We start from the raw sequence: 26,826 nt of genomic DNA on the forward strand, positions 1-26,826 counted from the left end.
GGTAAGAAGAGGACTGTCTTTTCTCAGACACTAGTGCCACCTGCTGTTCACACTCAACCTCTGTCATGTTTGTTCTCATCTGATGTTAAATTGAATTTGTTTTGGAATGTTGTGATTACATCATTTTAGATTTTCAATGGTATTGTTTTTCAGGGTGTTCTTCTAGTGTACGACATTACAAACTACCAGAGCTTTAAGAATCTGGAGGACTGGTACGGCATGGTCAAGAAGGCCAATGAAGAGTCTGACGTCCAGCCTGTGGTCTCCCTGGTGGGAAACAAAAGTGAGTATCGCTGGCGCACATGCACATGCAAGCACACATGCACGCGCAGGTAGCCTGGTGGTTATGAGCGTTGGACCAGTAACTGAAGGTCGCTGGTTCGAATCCCCGAACCGGCAAGGTGGAAAAATCAGTTAACCCCCAACAACAACTGCTCCCCGGGTGATGACGTGGACTTTGATTAAGGCAGCTCCCTGCACCGATCTGATTCAGAGGGGTTGGGTTTAATGCGGAAGACACGTTTCGGTTGAATGCATTCAGTTGTGCAACTGACTAGGTATCCACTTTCCCCCTTTCTTTTCTTCTGCTCATAGGCCACGCTCTTACACATCATAAAAGGGACTGAAGGCTAAGCAGATGAGTCAACCATAATGTATGAACACAGAGAGCTGTGAAGACAATGTCATTTTCAGTGCAGTAAAGAAAAATCACTATTTTCACTGCCGGATCATTTTTAAAATATTTTTTTCACTTTTCTTTACACTGCATAATTTAGCAGTACAGCAGCAACCATATTACTGTACCCAGCTTTATTTTGCAGTACAGCAGCGACCATATTACTGTACCCAGCTCTATTCTGCAGTACAGCAGCGACCATATTACTGTACCCAGCTCTATTTTGCGGTACAGCTGCGACCATATTACTGTACCCAGCTCTATTTTGCGGTACAGCAGCGACCATATTACTGTACCCAGCTCTATTCTGCAGTACAGCAGCGACCATATTACTGTACCCAGCTCTATTTTGCAGTACAGCAGCGACCATATTACTGTACCCAGCTCTATTTTGCAGTACAGCAGCGACCATATTACTGTACCCAGTACGATATACTGCTTTCTCGGGAACAGGCCCAGATCCCCGTGATTTGCGTGAAGAGGAGGCGGAGAAAAAGGGGCCGGACGGCGGGCTGCCTTCTGAGAATTCGTAGGTGATCGTAAGAACACCCACTTCCTTCCATTCTTCTAGCAAATGTACAATCTTTGGACAATAAAATAGATAACAGTCGCGGAAAATTAAGCTACCAACGGGATATTCAAAACTGTAATATCTTATGCTTCACGGAGTCGTGGCTGAATGATGACACTATCAGCATACAGCTGGCTGGTTATACGCTGCACCGGCAGGATAAAACAGCGGCGTCTGGTAAGACAAGGGGCGGCAGACTATGTATTTTTGTAAATAACAGCTGGTGCACGATATCTAAGGAGGTCTTGAGCTATTGCTCTCCTGAGGTAGTGTGGTCTACAGCTTATCATGAGATACTCGATCTACCAAGAGAGTTTTCATCTGTATTTTTCGTAGACCGCATTGAATGAGCTGTATTCCGCCATAAGCAAACAAGAAAACGGTCACCCAGATGCGGCGCTCCTAGTAGCCGGGGACTTCAATGCAGGGAAACTTAAATAAATTTTACCAAATTTCTGTCAGCATGTTAAATGTGCAACCAGAGGTGGAAAAAACTCTGGACCACCTTTACTCCACACAAGGAGACGCATACAAAGCTCTCCCTCGCCTTCCATTTGGCAAGTCTGACCATAATTCTATCCTCTTGATTCCTGCTTACAAGCAAAAATTAAAGCAGGAAGCACCAGTGACTAGATCAATAAAAAAGTGGTCAGATGAAGCACATGCTAAGCCACAGGACTGTTTTGCTAGCACAGACTGGAATATGTTTTGGGATTCCTACGATGGCATTGAGGAGTACACCACATCAGTCACTGGCTTCATCAATAAGTGCATTGATGACGTCATCCCCACAGTGAACGTACGTACATACCCCAACCAGAAGCCATGGATTACAGGCAACATCCAAACTGAGCTAAAGGCTAGAGCTGCCGCTTTCAAGGAGCGGGACTCTAACCCGGAAGCTTATAAGAAATCCCGCTATTCCCTCCGACGAACCATCAAACAGGCAAAGCATCAATACAGGACTAAGATCGAATCGTACGACACCGGATCTGATGCTCGTCGGATGTGGCAGGGCTTGCAAACCATTACAGACTACAAAGGGAAGCACGGCCAAGAGCTGCCCAGTCACACGAGCCGGCCAGACGAGCTAAACTACTTCTATGCTCGCTTCGAGGCCAATAACGCTGAAACATGCATGAGAGCACCTGCTGTTCCGGAAGACTGTGTGATCTCACACTCCGCAGCCGATGTGAGTAAGACCTTTTAAACAGGTCAACATTCACAAGGCCGCAGGGCCAGATGGATTACCAGGACTTGTACTGTGAGCATGCGCTGACCAACTGGCAAGTATCTTCACTGAAATGTTCAACCTCTCCCTGTCCGAGTCTGTAATACCAACATGTTTTAAGCAGACTACCATAGTCCCTGTACCCAAGAACACCAAGGTAACCTGCCTAAATGACTACTGACCCGTAGCACTCACGTCTGTAGCCATGAAGTGCTTTGAAAGGCTGGTCATGGCTCACATCAACACCATTATCTCAGAAACCCTAGACCCACTCCAGTTTTACATACCGCCCCAACAGATCCACAGATGATCCAATCTCTATTGTACTCCACACTGCCCTTTCCCACCTGGACAGAAGGAACACCTATGTGAGAATGCTATTCATTGACTACAGCTCAGCGTTCAACACCATAGTGCCCTGAAAGCTCATCAATAAGCTAAGGACCCTGGGACTAAACACCTCCCTCTGCAACTGGATCCTGGACTTGCTGACGGGCCGCCCCCAGGTGGTAAGGGTAGGTAACAACACATCCATCCGCAACACTGATCCTCAACACAGGGGCACCTCAGGGATGCGTGCTCAGTCCCCTCCTGTACTCCCTGTTCACTCATGACTCCACCCTAGTCATATACTGTTCCCTGCTACCGCACAGCAAGCGGTACCGGAGCGCAAAGTCTAGGCCCAAGAGGCTTCTAAACAGCTTCTACCCCCAAGCCATAAGACTCCTGAACACCTAATCAAATGGCTTCCCAGACTATTTGCATTGCCCCCCCCCTTACACCGCTGCTGCTCTCTGTTGTTATTATCTATGCATAGTCACTTTAATAACTCTACCTACATGTACATATTACCTCGACTAACCGGTGCCCCCGCATGTTGACTCTGTACCAGTACCCCCTGGATATAGTCTCGCTATTGTTATTTTACTGCTGGCCTTTAGTTACTTGTTACTTTTATTTCTTATTCTTATCCATATTTTTTTTAAGCTGCATTGTTAGTTAGGAGCTCGTAAGTAAGTCTTTCACTGTAAGGTCTACACCTGTTGTATTCGGCGCATGTGATTAATAACATTTGATTTTGATTTATTTTGCGGTACTGCAGTGACCATATTCCTGTTCCCAGCTCTATTTTGCAGTACGGCTGCGACCATATTACTGTATTCGGCTCTATTTAGCGGTACGGCGGCGAACGTATTACTGTATCCTGCTCTATTTAGCTAGAAACTGGAGATTTGATTTTTCTATTGGGGTTGTTGATTGTTCGCTTCCCCTTCTGTCTCCACTCCTCTGATCCTGTTTGTGTGTGCATGTGTGTAGGAGTGTGTTGCAGTCGATAATACCAGATAGGCCTTTGTGTGTAACGGCTCAAGCTAATTGATGTGTTTCGATTAGCTAATTGATAGTGAGGAGCAGGGTCTCCTGGGGCGATGGGAACGGTGATGTTTGCGTGCTCTGGGGAGTGACCCTCAGTGATTTAAGACCCTAATGTGGTGGCTACAGGGCGCCCTCCCTCTACTCTAACTCCCGCCTGGACACCACTTTGGATGAGGAGAGGATCTTAGATGATAACCAGACAACCTTTTCCGAACCCCCCTCTCCCCACCCGCATCTCTCCAAAATAAAGACTAATAATGATGACTGTGTTTTTTTAAACATCCCCTCTGACAGATGGGGAGACATTGCTGCCGCCGTGTTATTGTAAAGCACCCAGTCACAGCCCCGTGTGTAATGATGGCTGTCGACTGTCCAGCCTCGAACCCCTCCACCCCACTCCTCCTCTGCTCCAGTGATGAATGGCCCACAGAGTGGTATCTACACAGGAAGCCTCTCTAATGTTACTCAACGGGGCCTTTAGGTCAGGGCTTAATACGCCTGTCTAGCGCAGGGATTCTCTTGTCTTCGCATTAGGGCGCATCTCTTAATGCCCGGGCCTAACGGCAGGCGCCTCCGTATTTAGGCTACATTTTGTATACTGTCGGTGAGTGTGTCTGTGTATACGTGTGTGTAAGTGCGTTTGTTATAGTGTGTGTCAGTGTGTATACTGTAATATGTATTTAAGAAGTGTATAGCCCTCTGTCAGGGTCCCCCCTTCGCCCGCTCAGTCAGTCTGCTCTTAATGGCCATATTGCTAAGAATCGCCCATGTGTGTTTTTTTGGCTCCTACAGTCCGCAAAGAAGAAAAACAAAATCCCACACAGATTGCCCTACCCGGAGCAATCAATTACCTAGCGAGACTTTATGAATCCCTGAACCCTCTCACGGACTCCGTTTCTTCAGAGGGCATGAAGAGAGAGTTAGTCTAGCTATCTTGTGGGAATTGCCCACACAGACATTTCTGTTTTGCTTTCTTTTTTCCCCCTCCCCTGCTCCGTCGTCTTTCGCTCTTTTGCTGAGGAGCCCCTCTAACACTTTTATGTATCATAGCTCTTTTTATTTTTATTCTTACCAAGTGCCCGGCCGTCACCCAGTTATAATGAATAGAACAAAAAATATACAGCATTCTTGGGGGGAATGTTGAGATTTTGTTTTGTAGGTTCCCATGAAATCCAAATGAGTGAAGTAGCCACCAGCCCCCAGACCATGTCAACTGAAATAGAAGGACCTAACCAGGAGCTTATAAGAGCATGATTTGCACTATACAGATTTATGAGAGGGCATGTCCTCTGGGAGATGCTTTCTCTCTCTTAACCACTGACATGTTTTACTGTTGTTTCCCTTCATTCACTCTCACTTATCATATATACAGTACTAGTGTGTTATCGACTTGCTTTTGGATGTCTACAGTATCGTGTACAAACAGTCAGAGGGTAAGGCTTCAAAGAGGACAGTCTGACCCCCACCATTTATTCGTACCTGTGCAATGCTTTTGAGACAGACACAAATAACAACCCCCCCCCTTTATCTTTGCCAAACCTCAGTATACTTAGCGTAATCGGGCTTAAATGGATATCTTATTTGGGATGCTGTTGTTCCCTCCTCTCCTTACCCTGGCCTGCCTGACCGCCCTCCACTGCCATTTGGCTGGTGGGGAACAGCCTCCCCATTCTCTGTTTAACACGGCCGTGTAGGGTTAAGGTGCCGTGTTAAGCCAGCGTTGTGCACCTCCTTGCCCTCCACATGCTGTCCAGACCCTTGTGTTAAATAATGGCACCACTTGTAACAATTCAGGGAGGAAGCCAATTAAATGTTTTATTGAGGACACACGTGTATACAAACGCACGCACACAGAAACGCACGCACACAGAAACGCACGCACGTACACAGAAACGCACGCACGCACACAGAAACTTACGCACACACTGCGCACACAGAAACACAAAAACTATGCACACATGGACGGACACACACACACACACACAGAGAAACATAGAGACACTCAAACACTTGCAGAGGGTGGGTTTTTCTAGGAACACATGGGTAATGGAAGAATGCTCAGCTCTTGGTCTGTCTAAACATACTATAACTGTTTATTACAGCACAGCCCAGTGTAACACCGTATGGTACACAGTATCCTCTCAGGAAAATGTAGACTTCATATGCATGCAGTCTCCCTCACTTATTCAGATATTGTTTTCCTTTATTATTCAATGTATGTTTCAAAATATTTATATTTTTTGTTTTACTGTCATACAACTTCTGAATTAGTGATTAATAGTCTTGAAGGTGATACTTGGGCTAGTTTGAGACCTGTGGTTCGTGTAGGTAAAGGTGTCGTACTGCACGCTGTGTGAATTCATGATGTATGATGTCTTCACTTATAGGTGAACGATGGCACCATTAATTGTTAGAAGAATTGGTCTTTCTATTGTAGCTGCAGCTTCCTAAAGGGCTTTGAACTTGCAGATTTAATCATCTGTTATTATGTTGGATATAGTGAATAAGGATGTTATGTGGGGTCTGAAATTATAGACCCCCTTGAGTAAAAATGTGCAATAATGACTGTATAAAATAAATACAAATACTGAGCTATATTGTATTCTCCCAAAAATTTGAAAATTATATAATTTTATAATAATACATTTGCTTAGGGAAAGATTTTGTTTCACAACTAATACTTTTTTTTCTTCTCAAAGGTAGATCCAAGTTGACACCCCTAAAGATTATTATAAATAAAGTAGTCAAAAGTTTCGTATTTGGTCCCACATTCCTAGCATGTAATGATTACATCAAGCTTGTGATTTTACAAACATGTTGGATGCATTTGCTGTTTGTTTTGGTTGTGTTTCAGATTATTTGGTGCCCAATAGAAATTGTTTACCATTAATGTATTGTGTCATTTTGGAGTCACCTTTATTGTAAATAAGAATAGAATATGTTTATATGCACTTCTACATTAATGTCACGGATAATCCTGAATGAATTGTGAATAATGAGTGAGAAAGTTACAGAGCGTCAAAGACACCCCCCCCCCAGACATGCTAACCTCCCCTGTTATTGGTAATGGTGAGAGGTTAGTGTGTCTTGGGGGTATGAACTTTGACCCTGTAACTTTCTCACTCGTTATTATTCCCGATTTCATTCAGGATTATCTGTAATCATGGTAGCATCCACATTAATGTAGGACTGTTCAGAATCATATTATATTCTTATTTATAATAAAAGTGACTCCAAAATGACAGAATACGTCATTTACCATTTAATTTATTTTGGTCACACCATAATCTGAAACGCAACCAAAACAAACAGCAAATGCATCCAACAAGTTTGATGTAGTCATTGCGTGCTTTGGAATATGGGACCAAATACTAAACTGTAGACTATTTTAGTTATAAGAATCTTGGGACGTCAATCATTTTGACCCATAACTTCTGGATAATTTTTGTTGTATTACTTGCTAAACAAAATATTTTTCTCTGAGCAATTGTATTAGTATAAAATATTTTCCCTTTTTTTTTTAGCATACAATATCGCTCAGTATTTGTATTTATTTTACACAGCCATTGTGTCATGTCATACCCTACTCTATAGTTTATCTATGCAATGAATGATGTGCTAAGTCAATGTATCGTAAATTGTCGATCAAGTACAACTTTGTTTTCATTTGATATTTTATGTGATGTCTCATGATCATCTTAAAGGGATAGTTCCATGATTTTATATATTTATTTCTTTACGTTGAATGCAGTCTATGAACAACGAGTGACTACAGTACACTCATTGATTTCGTTAATTAAACTAGCTACTGCAAACAATTTGCATCATTAGCATTTTTGGATCAAAATCCATGTCCCTGTTTAGCATGTTTTAAATGTAATGTCCACAATAAATAATCTACAAATAATTGAAACCAATTAATTGAGTAACCCAATCCATTTAAGAGGTGATTATGGTATGACATTTGATACATGCTAAACGTGGCAGATTGATTTACATGAGGAATTGATCCCGAAATGCTATTGTTGCTAATTGTTTGCATTGGCCAGTTGAACAAAACCAAGTGTGGATTGCAGTCACTCCTTTTCCAAAGACTGCTTTCAAGGTAAGGAAACAAATTATTTTAAAATGCTAAATCACGGAACTTTCCCTTTTAAAACCTTGAAATACTGTGTTTTGGTCATTACCTGAATAATTTATCGAATGTATTTAACAAGTGGCATGTTTATGCTGACATTGGAACTGTGCACCCTCTTTTCATTCTGCAGTTTATCAAGCCAATTTGTTTTTATTAAGAGGGGACCACTGGACCCCTGCCCCTCCCCACCCATTCCCCTTCCCTTTCGATATCACTATCCCTTAGGAGCTCTGGGGGCATCCATCATGGGCTCCCACAGCCCTTATTTGGGTGACTTAAATGGGTTCAGTTCTCTTAACCCCTCCTCATCACTCATGCCTTTTAGCACGGAGGTTCTGATGTTTTTTTTTGCCTCATCCACGCTGGCTCGCCATGGGAAATGTTCCAGATCCACGCTGGCTCTCCATGGGACATGATCCCTCCTCTGGCTGGGCGATAAGACTCCTGCACCGAGAGACTGTTCCTCTCTTTTTTTCCTCTCTCTCTCTCGCTCTCACACATGTTGCACTATCTTTCTTTCAGTCACACGCTCAGCCCTGTACTTAGACACTATCTTTCGGAAGTTTGAACTAACATGTTCTCTTTCCCTGCCTTTTACAGTAATGTCTTCATTGGCTCTGTGTGTCAAACAATATGCGTGTTTACCTTCTACATGGTACGGCAAACCTTTCCACATACCGTTACCCATCCCACTCTTCTTCACTGCCGCCTATTCGGCCATGTGAAAACTCAAATGCCTTTTTCTCAAAACTCGGTTCTCGTACAGATGTAGGATCTTCATTTGATCACCCTGTTGCAGGATAACTTTGTAATTTCCACTTTGAGATTTTAGTTATATTCCCTTGCGAAAAATTTACAAAACCCTACAAAAAAATAAATCCACATAATAATTCACATTTCCTATTGCTGCAGGATTATTTTCCTGCTGTAGCAAACTGGCTCAAATTAAGATCCTACATCTGTATAACATCTCTAAACTCGGTTGTCGGTATAAAATGTTTCTCCTCCACCAACATTGTCCGGACGGAGTTGTTTGCCCTCTTGGCAAGGCCCAGGGTGGAGGCCTCCTCTCCACTCCCCTCAACCCCCTGCCCCAGTAAAGCTGCCACAGTTCCTGTCTGTTCTGTGTAGGCCTGCACATTTCTTAATAGAGATGCTCAGAAGTCCAGGAGCCCGGAGGAGCTCAATGCGCTTCTGTTTTTGGTTTAGCTCAGAAATGTTTTTCCTGGCTTGGCCCGCTCGTACTTAGGTCCTCTTACAACAAACTAAAAGGCCCTAATTGCCCCCGAGGGGACGGTTTAGCCACAATAGACATGTGGTGGGACAAAAGCCCAGTCCCCCCCCCTCCCAGATATAGGAGATGTACACGTCAGCAGTGTCTGTGTAGCGCTGCAGGGAGGGTGACCGCAGGTTCGACACTGTAAAACATTATATATACAGTCTATAGATCCCAGTAAGGGATGGTGCATGCTTGGGTAAAGATTAGGAATGTTTACAGTATACACCAAGTCCAGCGTTTCCTGTTTTTTTTTTTTTTTTTTTTCATTTTATTAAAGGGAAACACTGGCCGGATTGGATGTTTATTGTATCGAATCCGAAGTACGACCGCATTAGCTAAAGCAGCAGGCCCTCTTTGCTCAAAATAATTCTCTGTGATAATTAGAGATTCAGGTTACTATGACGCAGTGGGAGGCTGAGGATGAATGGGAAGGTTTAGCACTTTGTTGCAGATAAGCCAGCCAGGCACCCAATGGAAATATGGCGGCCATTTGAAAACATACCTGTACACGCATCTCTCCTACTCCGTCCCGAGCCTGAAGTAAAATGAAAAGTCCTCATTCATTTTAGCCATCCATAAAGCAAATATTGTTGCACGTGCAGTAGATGATCAGTCTTCGGATGCCTTCTTGTGTGGTAAGTCACGGGCCATTTAAGTTGCACAACGCAGCACAGCTTAGCCACCTGACCCGACGGCAGCCTGGAACCATCATCACGGTCAAACTGCGCTTTATTTCTTTGGTTTCTCCACAACATTGATATGGAGGAATGCCTCGACTAAGCTTACACAGCATAGGATACTTGCCGATGCTGCTTTGGATTCGCTAGCATCACTTTAATAAAGCCCTTAGCTTAATATTATGCTTTTGACTGTTATTTGAGAGTGGGATGGGAAGTACCTCCTTTGTTCTTATTTTGCAGTGTTGCATTTCAATCTTTAAAGTGGAACTGAGCACCTTAGCAACATGAATCTTATTAAAATCTGTTCATATACACCCCCAGGAAGAATATGATGCCTTTTTATACATGAGCACTGAGTAGACATTGTCATTTTCACGTGTTCATACTTTCATGTTTCATAGACTGTTTGGGAATGACTAACATGCTGTCCAAACCGGACGTGCGCGTTGATTTTGTTCACCCACACCAGAAGCGATCAGGACACGCAGGTTGAAATATCAAAACAAACTGTGAACCAATTATAATAATTTGGGGACAGGTCAAAAAGCATTAAACATTTATGGCAATTAAGCTAGCTAGCTTGCTATTGTTAGCTAATTTGTCCTGGTATATAAATATGGGGTTGTTATTTTGCCTGAAATGCAGAAGGTCCACTACTCTGACAATTAATCTACAGATAAAACGGTAAACCGAATTCATTTCTCATCATCTCTCCTTCTCCCTTCACACTTCTTTTTCTTCTTTGGACTTTATATGGCGGTTGGCAACCAACTTTACGGTGCATCACTACAACCGACTGGAGTGCGGACCTCAGTTAGTCTTTCAATCACCCACGTGGGTATATGCTCCTAAAAACCATTGAGGTGATGGCACGTGGGTATATGCTCCTAAAAAAACTATGAGGAGATGGGAGAGCCTGGACTTGCAGCGCGTTGAGCGTCAGAAATATAACCAATTTCTGTTTTAGCGCCTGGCCACGCAGACGCTCGCGAGCAGTGTGGGTGCAATGATTGAATAACATGTATGGGTACATTTTATTTTGCAACTCGCGCACTTGATGCGATTGCTGTGGTCAGCATGTTATACTAAGGCAGTAGTGAAAATTCTATAGCAATATAGAGTGGAAAGCGGGCCGTGCATTTGGACAATTAATAGACTGCAGTAAATAAAACCTAATAAAAACATCTGTCTTGTCCAGGACCGGACTCTACACAAACCGGTGCTCCATAGCCAATCAGAGCTCTAGTAGGCTATTATGCAAATAATCCATTTGTCACAGGCGGCCTGCCATCATTCACTTTTTGAACTAGACTGTGTTTACAGGCAGTAGCAACAGAGCGACTTCAGATCATTAGAAAGCATTCGCCAAAAGCCACAAAATACACCTGCTCTGGCTTAACTTGGAGTTTATGACAGCTATAATGAATGATGCCTCATGGGTTAAACTATGATTATGACTTGGCTTATGGCAAGTTGAATCAGGGTTTTTTTGTCCGGAGCTACAACAAAAATGTCTGCTGTTGGGTGTACTGGGAAACACTGGCTTATGGGAATGGGTTGTGTGTTATTATGAAGGCTCCTAGTGGCCTGTATGATTATTATGGCTCATAGTGCAGAGTATTACAGCTCGCCCATAAAAGCACACTTAGTTTAACTGCGACAGGAGAGCTCCGAGGACCTGGCCAGTGAAACCCTGGGCAGCGTCTTGTGCGGTTGGCTCAGAACTGGGCCTTTTGTTCACTTTCACGAGTCCTCAGAGCCCGGTAACCCAGCCGGCGAGGCCCACCGCCCCCGTGTTTTACTGTGGCAGTGACAACCTCACACTCCCCAGTCCGCCCCCACCTCCACTGTCCTGGCTACTGCTGGCCACTTTACTGTTTTTACACCCACTCACAGGGGAGGAAGACCACGCTCAATGTTGTTTTACGGGTCACTGTAGAGAAACTGATTATGTTTGAAAGTGTGAGACGGGTGTGTACAAGCGGGACGTGTGCGTGTGTGTCCGCACATGTGTTTTGGGAGGAATGGTCGGGTGACAAGATGAGCTGTGATCAATGAGCTGTCGACAGAACACTTCGGACCCGGAGGAAAGCTGGTCCCCTGACGGTCCTGGACCGTTTCAGGCCACCGGGGCAGGGGCGCCGGAGCACAAAGAGTGCTCTGTCTCTGTCAGGACCCCTCCTCCCTTCCCAAGGGTTCCACCAATGCCCCACTCCCCCTGACACTCACCATGACGCTCACCCTGACGACATCGGGCTGCAACGCCTCATTGGGCTGCACTCTCTCTTGATACCTCCATCATCATAATAATAATAATAGTGCTGAGTCACTCACAAGTCTTTTGACACAAATTACTGTTCGCCATTTGAGCTTACTGACTTTTGATATGAAACACTTATTTTACTTGACTCAGATTCAGTCCTTTGGCCCCTCAATGTATGTAAGATTTTGATAACTATGAAATCACCATTGAAAATGAGACATTATAAATGGAGGTAATGCTGAATATCTGAGATTTTGTTCTCGCTTTTGATGAGCAAGCTAATCAAACACGTGGCTTCACAAAATGGCAATATAGTGCACTAAAACGTGTAGGCCTGTCGGAATTACCTTAGATGTACTTCCTTAGCAAAAAAAAATCATACTTTTCCATAAACAGTATTTCATTGACATACTAATGTTTTGTAACATCAATCTAGTATTTTTTCCCCATTCCTCCAGAAATAAACAGTTCTTGCTTTAAACAATACCCAGACTGTTTAGGCCCAATAAAAATGCACTAGAGTAGCATTTTGGACTCCCAAGCTCTGGTTACTGCATGGCTTCTGAATGAATGCATGGTGTTCCAGAGGCAAGACTGACTTAAAGCAAATGCTTAAACGGGCCTTAACAGTTCACTCTGCTCAAAAGATGAAAATCGTAGAATGATTAGCAGGAGTTTGCTGATGATGGATAAAGCATAGCTGTTTGTTGGTGGAGCCAAACAGTGGCCGTGTTATCCTGTTTTGATTGGTGAATTATGGCATGACATTTATGGTATGTTCATGTTGTTCTTCGTGCAAATTTCAAAGCACCAAAGCTCTTTGCGTTTCCCAACTCTGCACTTTTTATGAGCTGTGCTCATGTCACGTAAACCAGTAGGGTATTAATCGGTTAACTGTGCTGCATGAATTCGTGTTACAGTTTAATTTTACTGGCCACTTCATGCACAAAAAGCACAATCAATGCCGAAAGCCATTAAACATTACACTGAGAAGGCTTTCTGTAATACGTTTGTGAGATTGTAGAAGTTTTCCACGTCTAGTAACAGTAAGTTTAACAGTAAATAAAATGTCACTTGCTATTAACCTGGGTTCTCACATTTGGAGAGAAAATAAATCCCACAAAAAGTGCAGCTGCAGTAGAATCCTTTCACGATGTCATGAGCCTGTCTCAGACACACTATTAGAGGATGGTATTGGTGTCTACTCAGCTGAACACCTCTGACTCTTATTTTGGCATCAGTCCAGTACACATCCATAATCCATTGATTGTGTTCAGTAGGAAGGAAATGTTTTGAAACAGGAAGGCATTTGAACTTGTCCAATACGAACCGTGACAAAAAAAATGCTATGGTGTGCCCTACTGAACATGACCCAAGAGGTCAAAACTCAGCACTTGGCCATGCTGTGGACTGTTGAGCTGTTTTATTGAGCTGCACATCTGCCATAATGGGTGTGCCGGTGGTCCGTATTCCAGGATACCTCCTTCATTCCCTATGCCAACAAAAGGGAGGACGAATAAAGCTGCCTAGTGCTTTGATATCAGTCCTTTGTCACCCATCATAGTAATGGCACCTTAGACACCATAATAGAGCATAAGTCATTATAATAGTACAGGTGTGAGGGGAGGACAGTATAGATTTGGGAGAAGATAGATTGAAGATTCATCCTGTTCTTGTCTTCTTCCAGTGGATACAGAGTAGGCCTGAAGAGGAAAGTTTGGCTGAGACCACCAAGTACTGTGAGAGATTGTGGTCTGGGTGTGGCTACGGTTCAGTTCGATACACTCTCGGAGTAGAGACAACTGTCAAAATCCAGCAGCAAGGGTAGTAGCTCAATGTCAATTTATGGATGATATTGGATGGAAAGGAACCCCCTACTGATGGGTCTGCAAGGCACAGTGAGGTAATGTTGGAAGTGAGAGGTATTCCCTCTGGTTTTATTAAACCCTGCAACTTTCACTAGGGGGGTATGACCCCCGGACCCCCCTCAAGTAATTTTCCCAACTCTCCCCAATGCTCCAACAGTTGTTTGTTTTAAATGAGGTTGGCGGCGATTAACTGTGTTATGTCAAGTTTATTCGCTGGCAGTTACTCGCTCGATTAAATGTTCCACTTGGTCCCCAGCAGTCGACGCAGTGGAACAGTGCAACAAGTCCCTGTGCTATCACTGTGTTTTTAAAAAGCCATGACGCCGGGGACCACACAGCACTATACTCACTGTCTCCTGTGAAGTGATACACCTTTGTTAGTGGGAATGTGTGAAATGTATTGGCCTATTACAAATCTGAATACTGTCTTAATTTCTTGACTGACCAAATTGTATTGTTTATCAGAAGAAAACAGTGTAATTAGCATGGACACTCATTGTGTTTCCCCAAATCTACTAATGAGGAAGGCAGTTTACATTTCTCTAATCTTTAGCCTTTAGGCTGCTAACTAACTTAACTAAGTCCCTTCATTGTATTACTTTGACACAGCTGACTGTGTCAGAGGTTAAAACCAGTCCGGGAATATATCCTTATCATTTATATTTCTCCCTTTGGCTCTGACCTAACAAATGATTTCTTCCAATGTATTTGTCTCTCTAAATGTTCTGAGATTCACCACAATGATGACTGGCTTTTAAAGTAAACACTCATGGTGACTGGGGTGTGATGGAGTCATCGGTCTTGACGAGTGATGATCCATTCTGCTATCTCTATGTGCTAGGAGGCCTAAACAGTTGATTTCGTGTTTGCAGTCACTTCCTGGAGGTAGTTAACGTGACGTACAGTTTGTCAGGAAAGGAGAGAAACCAGATCAGCGGAGGAAGATCGTTTCAACCTGATAAGTGGAAATGGCTACATTAACACGGGTTATAAAAAGAAACTCCATAACTGTAGGCTTTTCGTGAGCTCAGTGTCCACAGACCGACGACACATGAAGCTAGAATCTGTTTGGGAGAGAAACTGTGGTTTTTGGCAATTTTAAACAGTATTTGCTGTTCTACATTTTTACTTGTTGTCATTGGCAGTCCTCCTCGCAAGATTGAAAACATTTCTTATTTCTGGCAATTTGAATTCTAACAAAAAATACATGAATTTATGCCTTAACATATCAATCATTGCATTCCTATATTATTAAATACAGTATTGTTTTATACTTTATGTGTAGTCATTTACTGCACTTTATTAAGTATTTTCTTGGCATCCATGAAAATATAATGAATTGTCCAATTTGTTAATCCAAATGTATACATAGCCCATGTTATATTTTCATTAGGGAGGCACTTTGAGTCTCTGGGTCAGGATTGTTCTCTGGTATTCCTGTGAGGGAACGTGATAACCTAACTCTCCCTGCGACTGCCAGAGCAAAATAACACATGCCTACTCTCCCATGTCTTAGGATTGGGTCACAAATTCTATACGTTAGTCTTTAGTAACTATGGAGCAGGTTTTTTTAAATAAACATTTTGTCTTTTGTGAAATAAGTGACATTTTGTTAGGCCATTCTGGCTGGCAGAATTGGGCCTGATCCAGTGTCTCCCAAAGGATTTTGTATTTTTTTGCAGTGGGGGCAAGTGTAAGGGGGGAAGGTTCATTGCTACTAGCGGGGTGGGGGGGTGAACAAGTCTATGGAACATGCTAGCTGTTTCCATAAACTTCCAGTCATTGAGCCAACGACTATCCGTTTAAAATCGTGTCTGCAAATATATATATATATATATATATATATATATATATATATATACACTACCGTTCAAAAGTTTGGGGTCACTTAGAAATGTCCTTGTTTTTGAAAGAAAAGCTCATTTTTTTGGTCCATTTTTAAAATAACATTAAATTGATCAGAAATACAGTGTAGACACTGTTAATGTTGTAAATTACTATTGTAGCTGGAAACGGCTGATTAGGTATGGAATATCTACATAGGCGTACAGAGGCCCATTATCAGCAACCATCACTCCTGTGTTCCAGTGGCACGTTGCGTTAGCTAATCCAAGTTTATTATTTTAAAAGGCTAATTGATCATTAGAAGACCATTTTGCAATTATGTTAGCACAGCTGAAAACTTGTGCTGATTTAAAGAAGCAATAAAACTGGCCTTTAGACTAGTTGAGTATGTGGAGCATCAGCATTTGTGGGTTCGATTACAGGCTCAAAATGGCCAGAAACAAAGAACTTTCTTCTGAAATTCGTCAGTCTATTCTTGTTCTGAGAAATGAAAGCTATTCCATGCGAAAAACTGTCAAGAAACTGAAAATCTTGTAAAACGCTGTGTACTACTCCCGTAACAGAACAGCGCAAACTGGCTCTAACCAGAAAAGAAAGAGGAGTGGGAGGCCCCGGTGCACAACTGAGAAAGAGGACAAGTACATTAGAGTGTCTAGTTTGAGAAACAGATGCCTCACAAGTCCTCAACTGGCAGCTTCATTAAATAGTACCCGCAAAACACCAGTCTCAACGTCAACAGTGAAGAGGCGACTCCGGGATGCTGGCCTTCTAGGCAGAGTTTCTCTGTCCAGTGTCTGTATTCTTTTGCCCATCTTAATCTTTTATTTTTATTGGCCAGTCTGAGATATGGCTTTTTCTTTGCAACTCTGCCTAGAAGGCCAGCATCCCGGAGTCTCCTCTTCACTGTTGACGTTGAGCCTGGCGTTTTGCGGGTACTATTTAATGAAGCTGCCATTTGAGGACTTGTGAGGTGTCTGTTTCTCAAACTAGACACTCTATTGTACTTGTCCTCTTGCCCAGCTGTGCACCGGGGATTCCCACTCCTCTTTCTATTCTGGTTAGAGCCAGTTTGCGCTGTTCTGTTAAGGGAGTAGTACACAGCGTTGTATGAGATCTTCAGTTTCTTGGCAAGTTATCACATGGAATAGCCTTCATTTCTCAGAACAAGAATAGACTGAGGTTCAGAAGAAAGTTCTTTGTTTCTGGCCATTTTGAGCTTGTGATCGAACCCACAAATGCTGATTCTCCCGATACTCAACTAGTCTAAAGAAGGCCAGTTTTATTGCTTCTTTAATCAGAACAACCGTTTTCAGCTGTGCTAACATAACTTCAAAATGGATTTCTAATGATCAATTAGCCTTTTAAAATGATAAACTTGGATTAGCTAACACAACGTGCCATAGGAATGCAGGAGTGATGGTTGCTGATAATGGGCCTCTTTACGCCTATGTAGATATTCAATTTTGGACAAAAGATGTGCTTTTCTTTCAAAAACAAGGACCCCAAACTTTTGAACGGTAGTGTATATAAAAATGCATCTGTGGCCACAATTTAGCAACAGTGGGCCACCGCTGCCAAATGAATATAGGGGAAACACTGTTGTCCTTACATACACAATGGCTTACCAAAAGCATCACTGGTTAGCCTAGCCAGCCTTTTTTATTGTTTCTGCAAATCATCAAATCATATGTTCTAGTATTTCTAAGGATATACTGTATGTTAATTATTTGAACACATCTTTTTATTTTCATCCATGACAGGTCGAAGAGTGTTAGCTGTCACATGTATGACTATACAACAATAGAAGACAAGGATTGTTTTTCCTTGTATTCCCTGTCAGTCATGACAGCACAGAGAAACCTTAGTCACTGGGTTTAATTACTTCATCTTCACTTCTCCCCATGGTCCGGTTTACTTAGTGTCCTGCCACTCCCCGGCCTCAGTCTGTTAATGTTGGCTAATCTGACTCTGACAGATGATTGATAACCCCTCCCAAGTGTTCAGGATCCAAAGGATTAGCATCGTTTACTTCTGGTAGCATGCAGGGTACCTCCGCTCTTAGTGACGGGAATTAATAACGTGCTGACCTCTCCAAGATAGCCATGTTTATGCATGCGGAGAGACGAGACAACCTGTTTTGGTCTGTAGCATAATTGGTGTCTGTATGTGTGTGTCCAGGGGGACTAGAAAGGTTTGTCTAAGTTCTGGACTCATATGTCATGACATATACAATTACCTTTTCCAAGTTATGTGGTGTCAACATTCTTAGAAGGATTCACATGACATAAAAATGACAAAACACTGTAAAAAATGTGCCTTTCTCTCGGAAATAGCTATGGATGGCTGTGTGTTGCTATGGATGGTGACTGGCCTTTTATATTTGGGTCACTATGACCTACTATGTTATTAATGATACTGGAGGACACTTTATATTGCTCTTTAGAACACACACACACACAAAGGGTTGGGTAGGTTACATTCTAAATGTAATATGTGTAAGTTACCAACTAGTTACCTGTACAAAATTGTAACATAACTTTTGGATTACCCAAACTCAGTAACGTAATCTGATAAACTTTTTGTTACTTTTGGATTACTTTCTCTTTAAGAGGCATTAGGAGAAGACAAGAAGGATCCATCAAAAGTATCATAGTGGTCTCTGACTTGTAGTCAGACCCTCAGGTGGAACAAACTTAAACTTGCGACTTTTTTCAATGCTGAATTGAATGTCATTGAGAAAATACAAAGGTGTTAATGTACTGTATTTTTTTTTGCCAACATCGGTTCTGAATTTAAAAGTAATCGTAGAAGTAATTTTCGCGTTTTTCAAAAGTGTCTGTAATCTGATTAAAATAATTTAGCTGGTAACATAACTGATTACAGTTTGTTTTTTTGTAATCAGATTACGACCCTGCGCGCACACACACACCTAACCCAAGGGGCATGAGAATGGCAGAAAACATTGACAGCTTGAATGAAGCTTCACACAAAGAGCTAAACTTGGGGGGGCGAGAGAAATGCAACACCATACAGTAGCCTACTACCTCCTCCAGCTCCCATAGACACGTATGCACCAGATACCGGGCGTGGCCGCCTTGTCAGACAAAGCCAGAAATAAAGAGGGAAGCTATTGCTTTCAGCAGCGAGACCCCCAGGTGACCTTCCCTTGTGACCTTGGTGTGACCCCGTATTGAGGAAGGGGAGAAGTGAAACGCCTGGTATCACTGCACCAGAGTTAAATGCACAGAGACGCAGGCACAGTGGCTAGAAAGATAGTCTTTGTCATTGTGCGCATGCCGTCATCAGCCACAGCTAGGTTTTAGGCCCATGTGTGCACCTTAAAGGCCTGATTTAATTCAATATGTCATTACGTGATATGTCATGGCTTTCTCTCAGCAGACAGCCATACTTCGGGGTAGCCTGAAGTCTTTGGTCATCCATGTATTGTGTTTGAAGAGCCACAGCCGGGCTCTTTTGACTTGGGTCATGTGGAGGTAGATATAAAGGTGCATGGCTTCAGGGTGTAACTGTACCAGGACTGAGTTATGGAATGTGTGACACTGAGCTTTAGGCTAATCACACCTGGAAATGGAGGCCAGGGGTCTCTGAATTCATCACTTCCTCCTCTGAAAGGACCTTCTCAAAATATATTTCTGAAAAACTGAATGTGACACACAATAATTCAAGTATGTTGCCAGTTATCTATAGCAGGCAAATCCTGAGTCTATCTTGAGCTGGTGTAAACCTTAACTTTTCTGTGCAAGTCCAGATATGAGGTTTGCCCTATCTCTGTACAGTATAACCTTGTGTCAAGTCAATCTTGCTATCTGTGCAATTTGCTGACATTTTGTCCACAGTCGACCTTGAGCATATGAGGACAGTGAAGGCTGACAAACACCAGCGCTTCTGCCAAGAGAACAGCCTCATCAGTCAGTTCGTATCTGCCAAGTCTGGAGACTCGGTGAGTCGGTTTACCTAGTAAATCACATCAAAAGTGGCACACGCGCCATATATAACAAATAATGGCTACTGAAATACTGATGTTTTGCCAAGAAGAAGATGTATTCTATATTCTTGCTCATCTCTCCTTCTTTCTTGTCCTGCCTTCCCTTCAGGTGTTCCTGGCATTTCAGAGAGTGGCTGCAGAGATTCTGGGGGTGAAGCTCAATAAAGCGGAGATGGAGCAGTCCCAGGTGAGCCTCGCCTTCATTAGGCCTTTTATCTCACATTTCCCAGGGAGAATTGACCCTTCGCTAAGCCCTGCCCGCCTTGGTTACAGTTGCAACCTCAGACAACATTCCCCCTTCTAACCACTGGCAAAATCCCCTCACAATGATCTCAAACTGTGTTTTTAATACACAATGAAATTAAACACAGACTACCCCTTGGTAATCAGGAAACCCTCTGGTATGTTGTGGTGGACTTTCATTACGATCATTTCAATCACAGGAACCTGGTAAAATAAAGGTTGTAGTGTGGCTAGCCACTTGATGGCTCTGAATGTACTGTCAGCATGCAGCCAAAGTTACTAACCACGTTTGGAGTTAACTAGTGCTCTCAAATCGTATCCTGATGTCGACAGCAGATGAAAGTTGTATTCATAACATGGCTAACTTACAGTGAGCTCCAAAAGTATTGGAACAGTGTTTTTTGTTTTGTTTGTTTTGGCCCTGTACTCCAGCACTTTGGATTTGAAATGATACGATGACTGTGAGGTTAATGTGCAGATTGTCAGCTTTAATTTTAGGGTATTTCTCATCCATACCGGGTGAACCGTTTAGAAATTACAGAACTTTTTGTACATACTCCCTTCATTTTAGGAGACCAAAAGTATTGGGACAAATTCAGTTATGTGTATTAAAGTAGTTAAAAGTTAAGTATTTGGTCCCATATTCATAGTACACAATGACTACATCAGGCTTGCGACTATACACATTTGTTGGAGTCGTTTGTTGTTTCTTTTGTGTTTCAGATTATTTTGTGCCCAATAGAAATTAATGGTAAATAATGTATTGTGTCATTTTACATTTGGATTAACTTTTTATTGTAAATAAGAATATAATATGTTTCTAAAGACTTCTACTGTGGATTAATGTGGATGCTACCATGATTCCAGATAATCCTGAATTAATTGTTAACCTCTCTAGGGTAGGTGGCACAAAATCGTCCCACCTACGTAACAGCCAGTGGAATCCTGTGGCGCGTTATTCAAATACCTTAGAAATGCTATTACTTCAATTTCTCAAACATATGACTATTTTACAGCAGTTTAAAGACAAGACTCTCGTTAATCTAACCACACTGTCCGATTTCAAAAAGGCTTTACAACGAAAGCAAAACATTAGATTATGTCAGCAGAGTACCCAGCCAGAAATAATCAGACACCCATTTTTCAAGCTAGCATATAATGTCACAAAAACCCAGAAGACAGCTAAATGCAGCACTAACCTTTGATGATCTTCATCAGATGACACACCTAGGACATTATGTTAAACAATACATGCATGTTTTGTTCAATCAAGTTCATATTTATATCAAAAACCAGCTTTTTACATTAGCATGTGACGTTCAGAACTAGCATACCCCCCGCAAACTTCCGGCGAATTTACTAACAATTTACTAAATTACTCACGATAAACGTTCACAAAAAGCATAACAATTATTTTAAGAATTATAGATACAGAACTCCTCTATGCACTCGATATGTCCGATTTTAAAATAGCTTTTCGGTGAAAGCACATTTTGCAATATTCTAAGTAGATAGCCCGGCATCACAGGGCTAGCTATTTAGACACCCAGCAAGTTTAGCCTTCACCAAACTCCGATTTACTATTAGAAAAGTTTGATTACCTTTGGTGTTCTTCGTCAGAATGCACTTCCAGGACTTCTACTTCAATAACAAATGTTGGTTTGGTCCAAAATAATCCATAGTTATGTTCCAACAGCGGCGTTTTGTTTGTGCGTTCAAGACACTATCCGAATGGTAAATAAGGGTCACGCGCACGGCGCATTTCGTGACAAAAGATTTCTAAATATTTCATTACCGTACTTCGAAGCATGTCAACCGCTGTTTAAAATCAATTTTTATGCAATTTTTCTCATAAAAAAGCGATAATATTCCGACCGGGAATCTGCAATTAGGTAAACAGACGAAAGAAAATAAAGCATGGGGTCGACTCGGGCACGCACCTAAGCCCTTTGTCCTCTGATCGGCCACTTGTCAAAGGCGATAATGTGTTTCAGCCAGAGGCTGCCTCGATATCGTTCAGCTTTTTCCCGGGCTCTGAGAGCCTATGGGAGCCGTAGGAAGTGTCACGTTACAGCTAAGATCCTCAGTCTTCAATAAACAGAGTCAAGAAGAACAACACCTTGTCAGACAGGCCACTTCCTGCATGAAATCTTCTCAGGTTTTTGCCTGCCATATGAGTTCTGTTATACTCACAGACACCATTCAAACAGTTTTAGAAACTTTAGGGTGTTTTCTATCCAAAGCCAATAATGCTAGGCATATTCTAGTTACTGGGCAGGAGTAGTAACCAGATTAAATCGGGTACATTTTTTATCCGGCCGTGTAAATACTACCCCCTAGCCCTAACAGGTTTTAATAATGATGGGTGAAAAAGTTACAGACGCACAAATATCATGTCCCCAAGACATGCTAAGTGAGGGCACTCGGAGTGTGGTGTCAGGAAAACAACCTCTCACTCAACGTCAAGAAAACAAAGGAGATGATCGTGGACTTCAGGAAACAGCAGAGGGAGCACCCCCTTATCCACACCTTGGAGAAGGTGGAAAGTTTTAGTTCCTTGGCGAACACATCATGGACAAACTGAAATGGTCCACCCACACAGACAGTGTGGTGAAGAAGGTGCAACAGCGCCTCTTCAACCTCAGGAGGCTGAAAAAATGTGTCTCGTCACCTAAAACCCTCACACACTTGAGAGCCTCCTGTCGGGCTATATCGCCGCCTGGTACGGCAACTGCACCTCCCTCAACCGCAAGGCTCTCCAGAGGGTGGTGCGGTCTGCACAGCGCATCACCGGGGGCAAACTACCTGCCCTCCAGGACACCTACAACACCCGATGTCACAGGAAGGCCAAAAAGATCATCAAGGACAACAACCACCCGAGCCACTGCCTGTTCACCCTGCTACCATCCAGAAGCTGAGACCGAGAGGCTGAAAAACAGCTTCTATCTCAAGGCCATCAGACTGTTAAACAGCCATCACTAACACGGAGAGGCTGCTGCCTACATACAGACAAATCATTGGCCACTTTACTAAATGGATCATTAGTCATTTTAATAATGCCACTTTAATCATGTTTAAATATCTTGTGTTACTCATCTCATATGTATATACTGTATTTTATATAATCTATTGCATTTTGCCTATGCCGCTCGGTCATCGCTCATCCATATATTTATATGTATATATTCTTATTCCATCCCTTTACTTACACTACCATTCAAATGTTTGGGGTCACTTAGAAATGTCCTTGTTTTTGAAAGAAAAGCCATTTTTTTGGTCCATTTAAAATAACATCAAATTGATCAACACTGGAAACGGCAGATCTTTTTTTTTAATGGAATATCTACGTAGGCATACAGAGGTCCATTATCAGCAGCCATCACTCCTGTGTTCCAATGGCATGTTGTTAGCTAATCCAACTTTATCATTTTAAACGGCTAATTGATCATTAGAAAACCCTTTTGCAATTATGTTAGCACAGCTGAAAACTGTTGTGCTGATTTAAAGAAGCAATAAAACTGGCCTTCTTTAGACTAGTTGAGTATGTGGAGCATCGGCATTTGTGGGTCCGATTACAGGCTCAAAATGGCCAGAAACAAAAAACTTTCTTATGAAACTCGTCAGTATGTTCTTGTTCTGAGAAATGAAAGCTATTCTATGTGAGAAATTGTCAAGAAACGGAAGATCTCATACAACGCTGTGTACTACTCCCTTCAAAGAACAGCGCAAACTGGCTCTAACCAGAATAGAAAGAGGAGTGGGAGGCCCCGGTGCACAACTGAGAAAGAGGACAAGTACATTAGAGTGTCTAGTTTGAGAAACAGATGCCTCACAAGTCCTCAACTGGCAGTTTCATTAAATAGTACCCGCAAAACACCGGTCTCAACGTCAACAGTGAAGAAGCGACTCCGGGATGCTGGCCTTCTAGGCAGAGTTCCTCTGTCCAGTGTCTTTGTTCTTTTGCCTATCGTAATCTTTTCTTTTTACTGGCCAGTCTAAGATATGGCTTTTTCTTTGCAACTCTGCCTAGAAGGCCAGCATCCCTGAGTCGCCTATTCACTGTTAACGTTGAGATCAATTTGATGTTATTTTAATGGACAAAAAAATGTGTCCATTAAAATGTGTCCATTTTCTTTCAAAAACAAGGACGTTTCTAAGTGACCCCAAACGTTTGAACGGTAGTGTAGATGTGTGTGTATCAGGTAGTTGTTGTGGAATTGTTAGATTACTGTTAGATATTACTGCACTGTCGGAACTTAAAGCACAAGCATTTCGCTACACTCGCAATAACATCTGCTAACCATGTGTATGTGACCAATAACATTTGATTTGATGTCCTCTCATCATTTACAATAACAGGGGAGGTTAGCATTTTTGGGGGAGGGTATGATATTTGTGCATCGAACTTCCTCACTCATCATTATTCATGATTCATTCAGGACTATTGGTAACCATGGTAGCATCCACGTTAATGTACAAGTGTTTAGACTATTCTTTTTTATAATACAAGTGACTCCAAAATGACACAATTCATTATTTAACATTCATTTCTATTGGGCACAAAATAATCTGAAACAAAACCAAAACAAACAGCAAATGCGTCCAACAAGTTTGTAGAGTCACAAACTTGATCTAATCATTGCGTTTTAGGAATATGGTCCAAAATACTAAACTATTAACTACTTTAATACACATAAGTGAATTTGTACCAATACTTTTGGTCCCCTAAAATGGGGGGACTAAGTATAAAAAGTGCTGTAATTTCTAAACAGTTCACCCGATATTATTGAAAATACCCTCTAAATTAAAGCTTTTTAACCTCATAGTCATTGTATCACTTCAAATCCAAAGTTCTGGATTGCAAAGCCCCCAAAATGTCAAAGTTCCAATACTTTTGGAGCTCACTGTAGCAAGGTAGTATTCATTTTGAAAAAATAAGTTATTAACTGGCTGGCTGGCAGCTATTCAATGACTAGCTAGGGTTAACATTGGCTGGTCAATGAGACTGAGGGCTAGCTAACCAGCTGAGCTAGCAAACAATGTAACTAAAGTATAATTTCAGATTAGAAAATAACCCAACAGGCTCTGCATTTCAGATCACAGTACCAGTACCCCAGTGCATTGTTAAATTATTTAGCCATTTTAAAATATTTGTTTTTGGATGAAAACTCCAGTTTTTGTAATGCTCTCAGTGGTTTTCATGTGTTTCAAACGTGAGCTTGTCCAAGGTGTCGGACTCGATGACCTTTCCTATCCATTGGAGCGCTGCTATTGGTTGCCCAAAATTCTGGGGCGGGGCTAAGCGAAGGGTAAATTATGTAGCAAGTCATGTTGCCATTGTTTGGATGGTTTCTTGTAACCACACGCATGTACACAAGGTCAAACAGTGTGCCAGGTCACAGGACCCTTGTTACTCAAGTTATGCTGTACCTGCGACTGTCCATCTGTAAATACAGCCACATTGACGACGTTAGAGCCCAATCGTGCATGAGGTGAGAGGTGAAGAGGTTGGCAGTGTAGGGTGGGAAGGTTAGGATGCGTCCTCTGATTTATTGAGTTTATCTCTCTCCGAGCTCGGCCTCTGCGAACCAGCCAGACCAGGTGGCCCCGTCACTGGTGACAGAGGTGGGATTACTCAGGGCACCTCCCCCAGAGGCATTCATCCTGCTTGTGATATGACTGGTCGGTGCCACGCTGGCTAGAGAGTGGCTGATGAGGCTGGGGCTATGGGGAGGTCAGGACCCCAAGAGAAGGGAGAGAACCAAGGGAGTGTAGGCTAGGAGACGACTCTCAAACACACTTCCACCCCCACCCTGCCTCTTTTGCTGTCAACAGGCAGGCTAATGAAGGTGTCCATCTCCGCTCCCCTCCGTCACCTCCCATGATAGCTACCTCAATAAACCCAAGTGCTTTAATCCAAGCTAAACAAGCTGGATGAGTGGTCTGATCTAGGGCTTTTGAGGTGACTGTATTACCGCCACACCAGCAGTCATGAGTCATGACCGTAGTAAAATTCGACGTGACCATAGAGTCACGGTAATCTCCTTTTATGCACTCTGGACATTCTGACATCAATACAAATGCAATGGAAAATCACATCAAACACTTATCATCAAAACAGTATCGTGCTTTTAAAACTCGCCTCACTGTGATCAATCAATTTGAAGAAGGAAGTTTAACAACAGGTTGAAACTGAGTGGAAAACATGGTCATTGTGGATGTTGTTTCAAAGCCAAACAATGAAATGGACAGCGCTTTCTAATGTGATGATTAATTCAAAACACCCATACACATACTGTATTAGAGTTTATACATACGCATAGGCTTATGAGCCTGAAAAAAACCTGTGATTGTGAATGATTGTGCCGTAATACAATACATAGCCTATTGTGTGTTACGCACAGCAGAAAAACATTTTTTTTTTTACTGATTTTAAGATGTCTTTGGTACATAATTGGTCTAGACTATACTCCAAAATTAAACAAATTCTAGTAAATTCTGAGTTTGGACTGTATTATTATGCATACTGGATGGATTGGTTATCTTATGCTACGCTACAAACTGTCTATCCATGAGTCTGGGAGAGAACTTATAGGCCTAGGCGATGCTGTTGGTTCGTTAATTGTGCAGGGTGGCTTACGGAGTTAGCCTA

The 26,826-nt window shown here is 42.4% G+C and overlaps 1 protein-coding gene across 2 annotated transcripts in view; it reads left to right on the plus strand.

Annotated features, from left to right (window-relative positions):
* rab28 (RAB28, member RAS oncogene family) overlaps positions 1-26,826 on the plus strand; it is a 51,075-nt gene that overhangs the window by 18,884 nt on the left and 5,365 nt on the right. For both annotated transcript variants that reach the window (XM_029725350.1, XM_029725343.1), the window contains exons 4-6: positions 154-283; positions 19,783-19,886; positions 20,041-20,118. In XM_029725350.1, coding sequence (XP_029581210.1) covers positions 154-283; positions 19,783-19,886; positions 20,041-20,118 — 312 coding nt within the window. The remainder of the gene's footprint in view (positions 1-153; positions 284-19,782; positions 19,887-20,040; positions 20,119-26,826) is intronic.

This window comes from Salmo trutta, chromosome 3 (assembly GCF_901001165.1).
Source record: "Salmo trutta chromosome 3, fSalTru1.1, whole genome shotgun sequence".
Lineage (NCBI taxonomy): Eukaryota > Metazoa > Chordata > Actinopteri > Salmoniformes > Salmonidae > Salmo > Salmo trutta.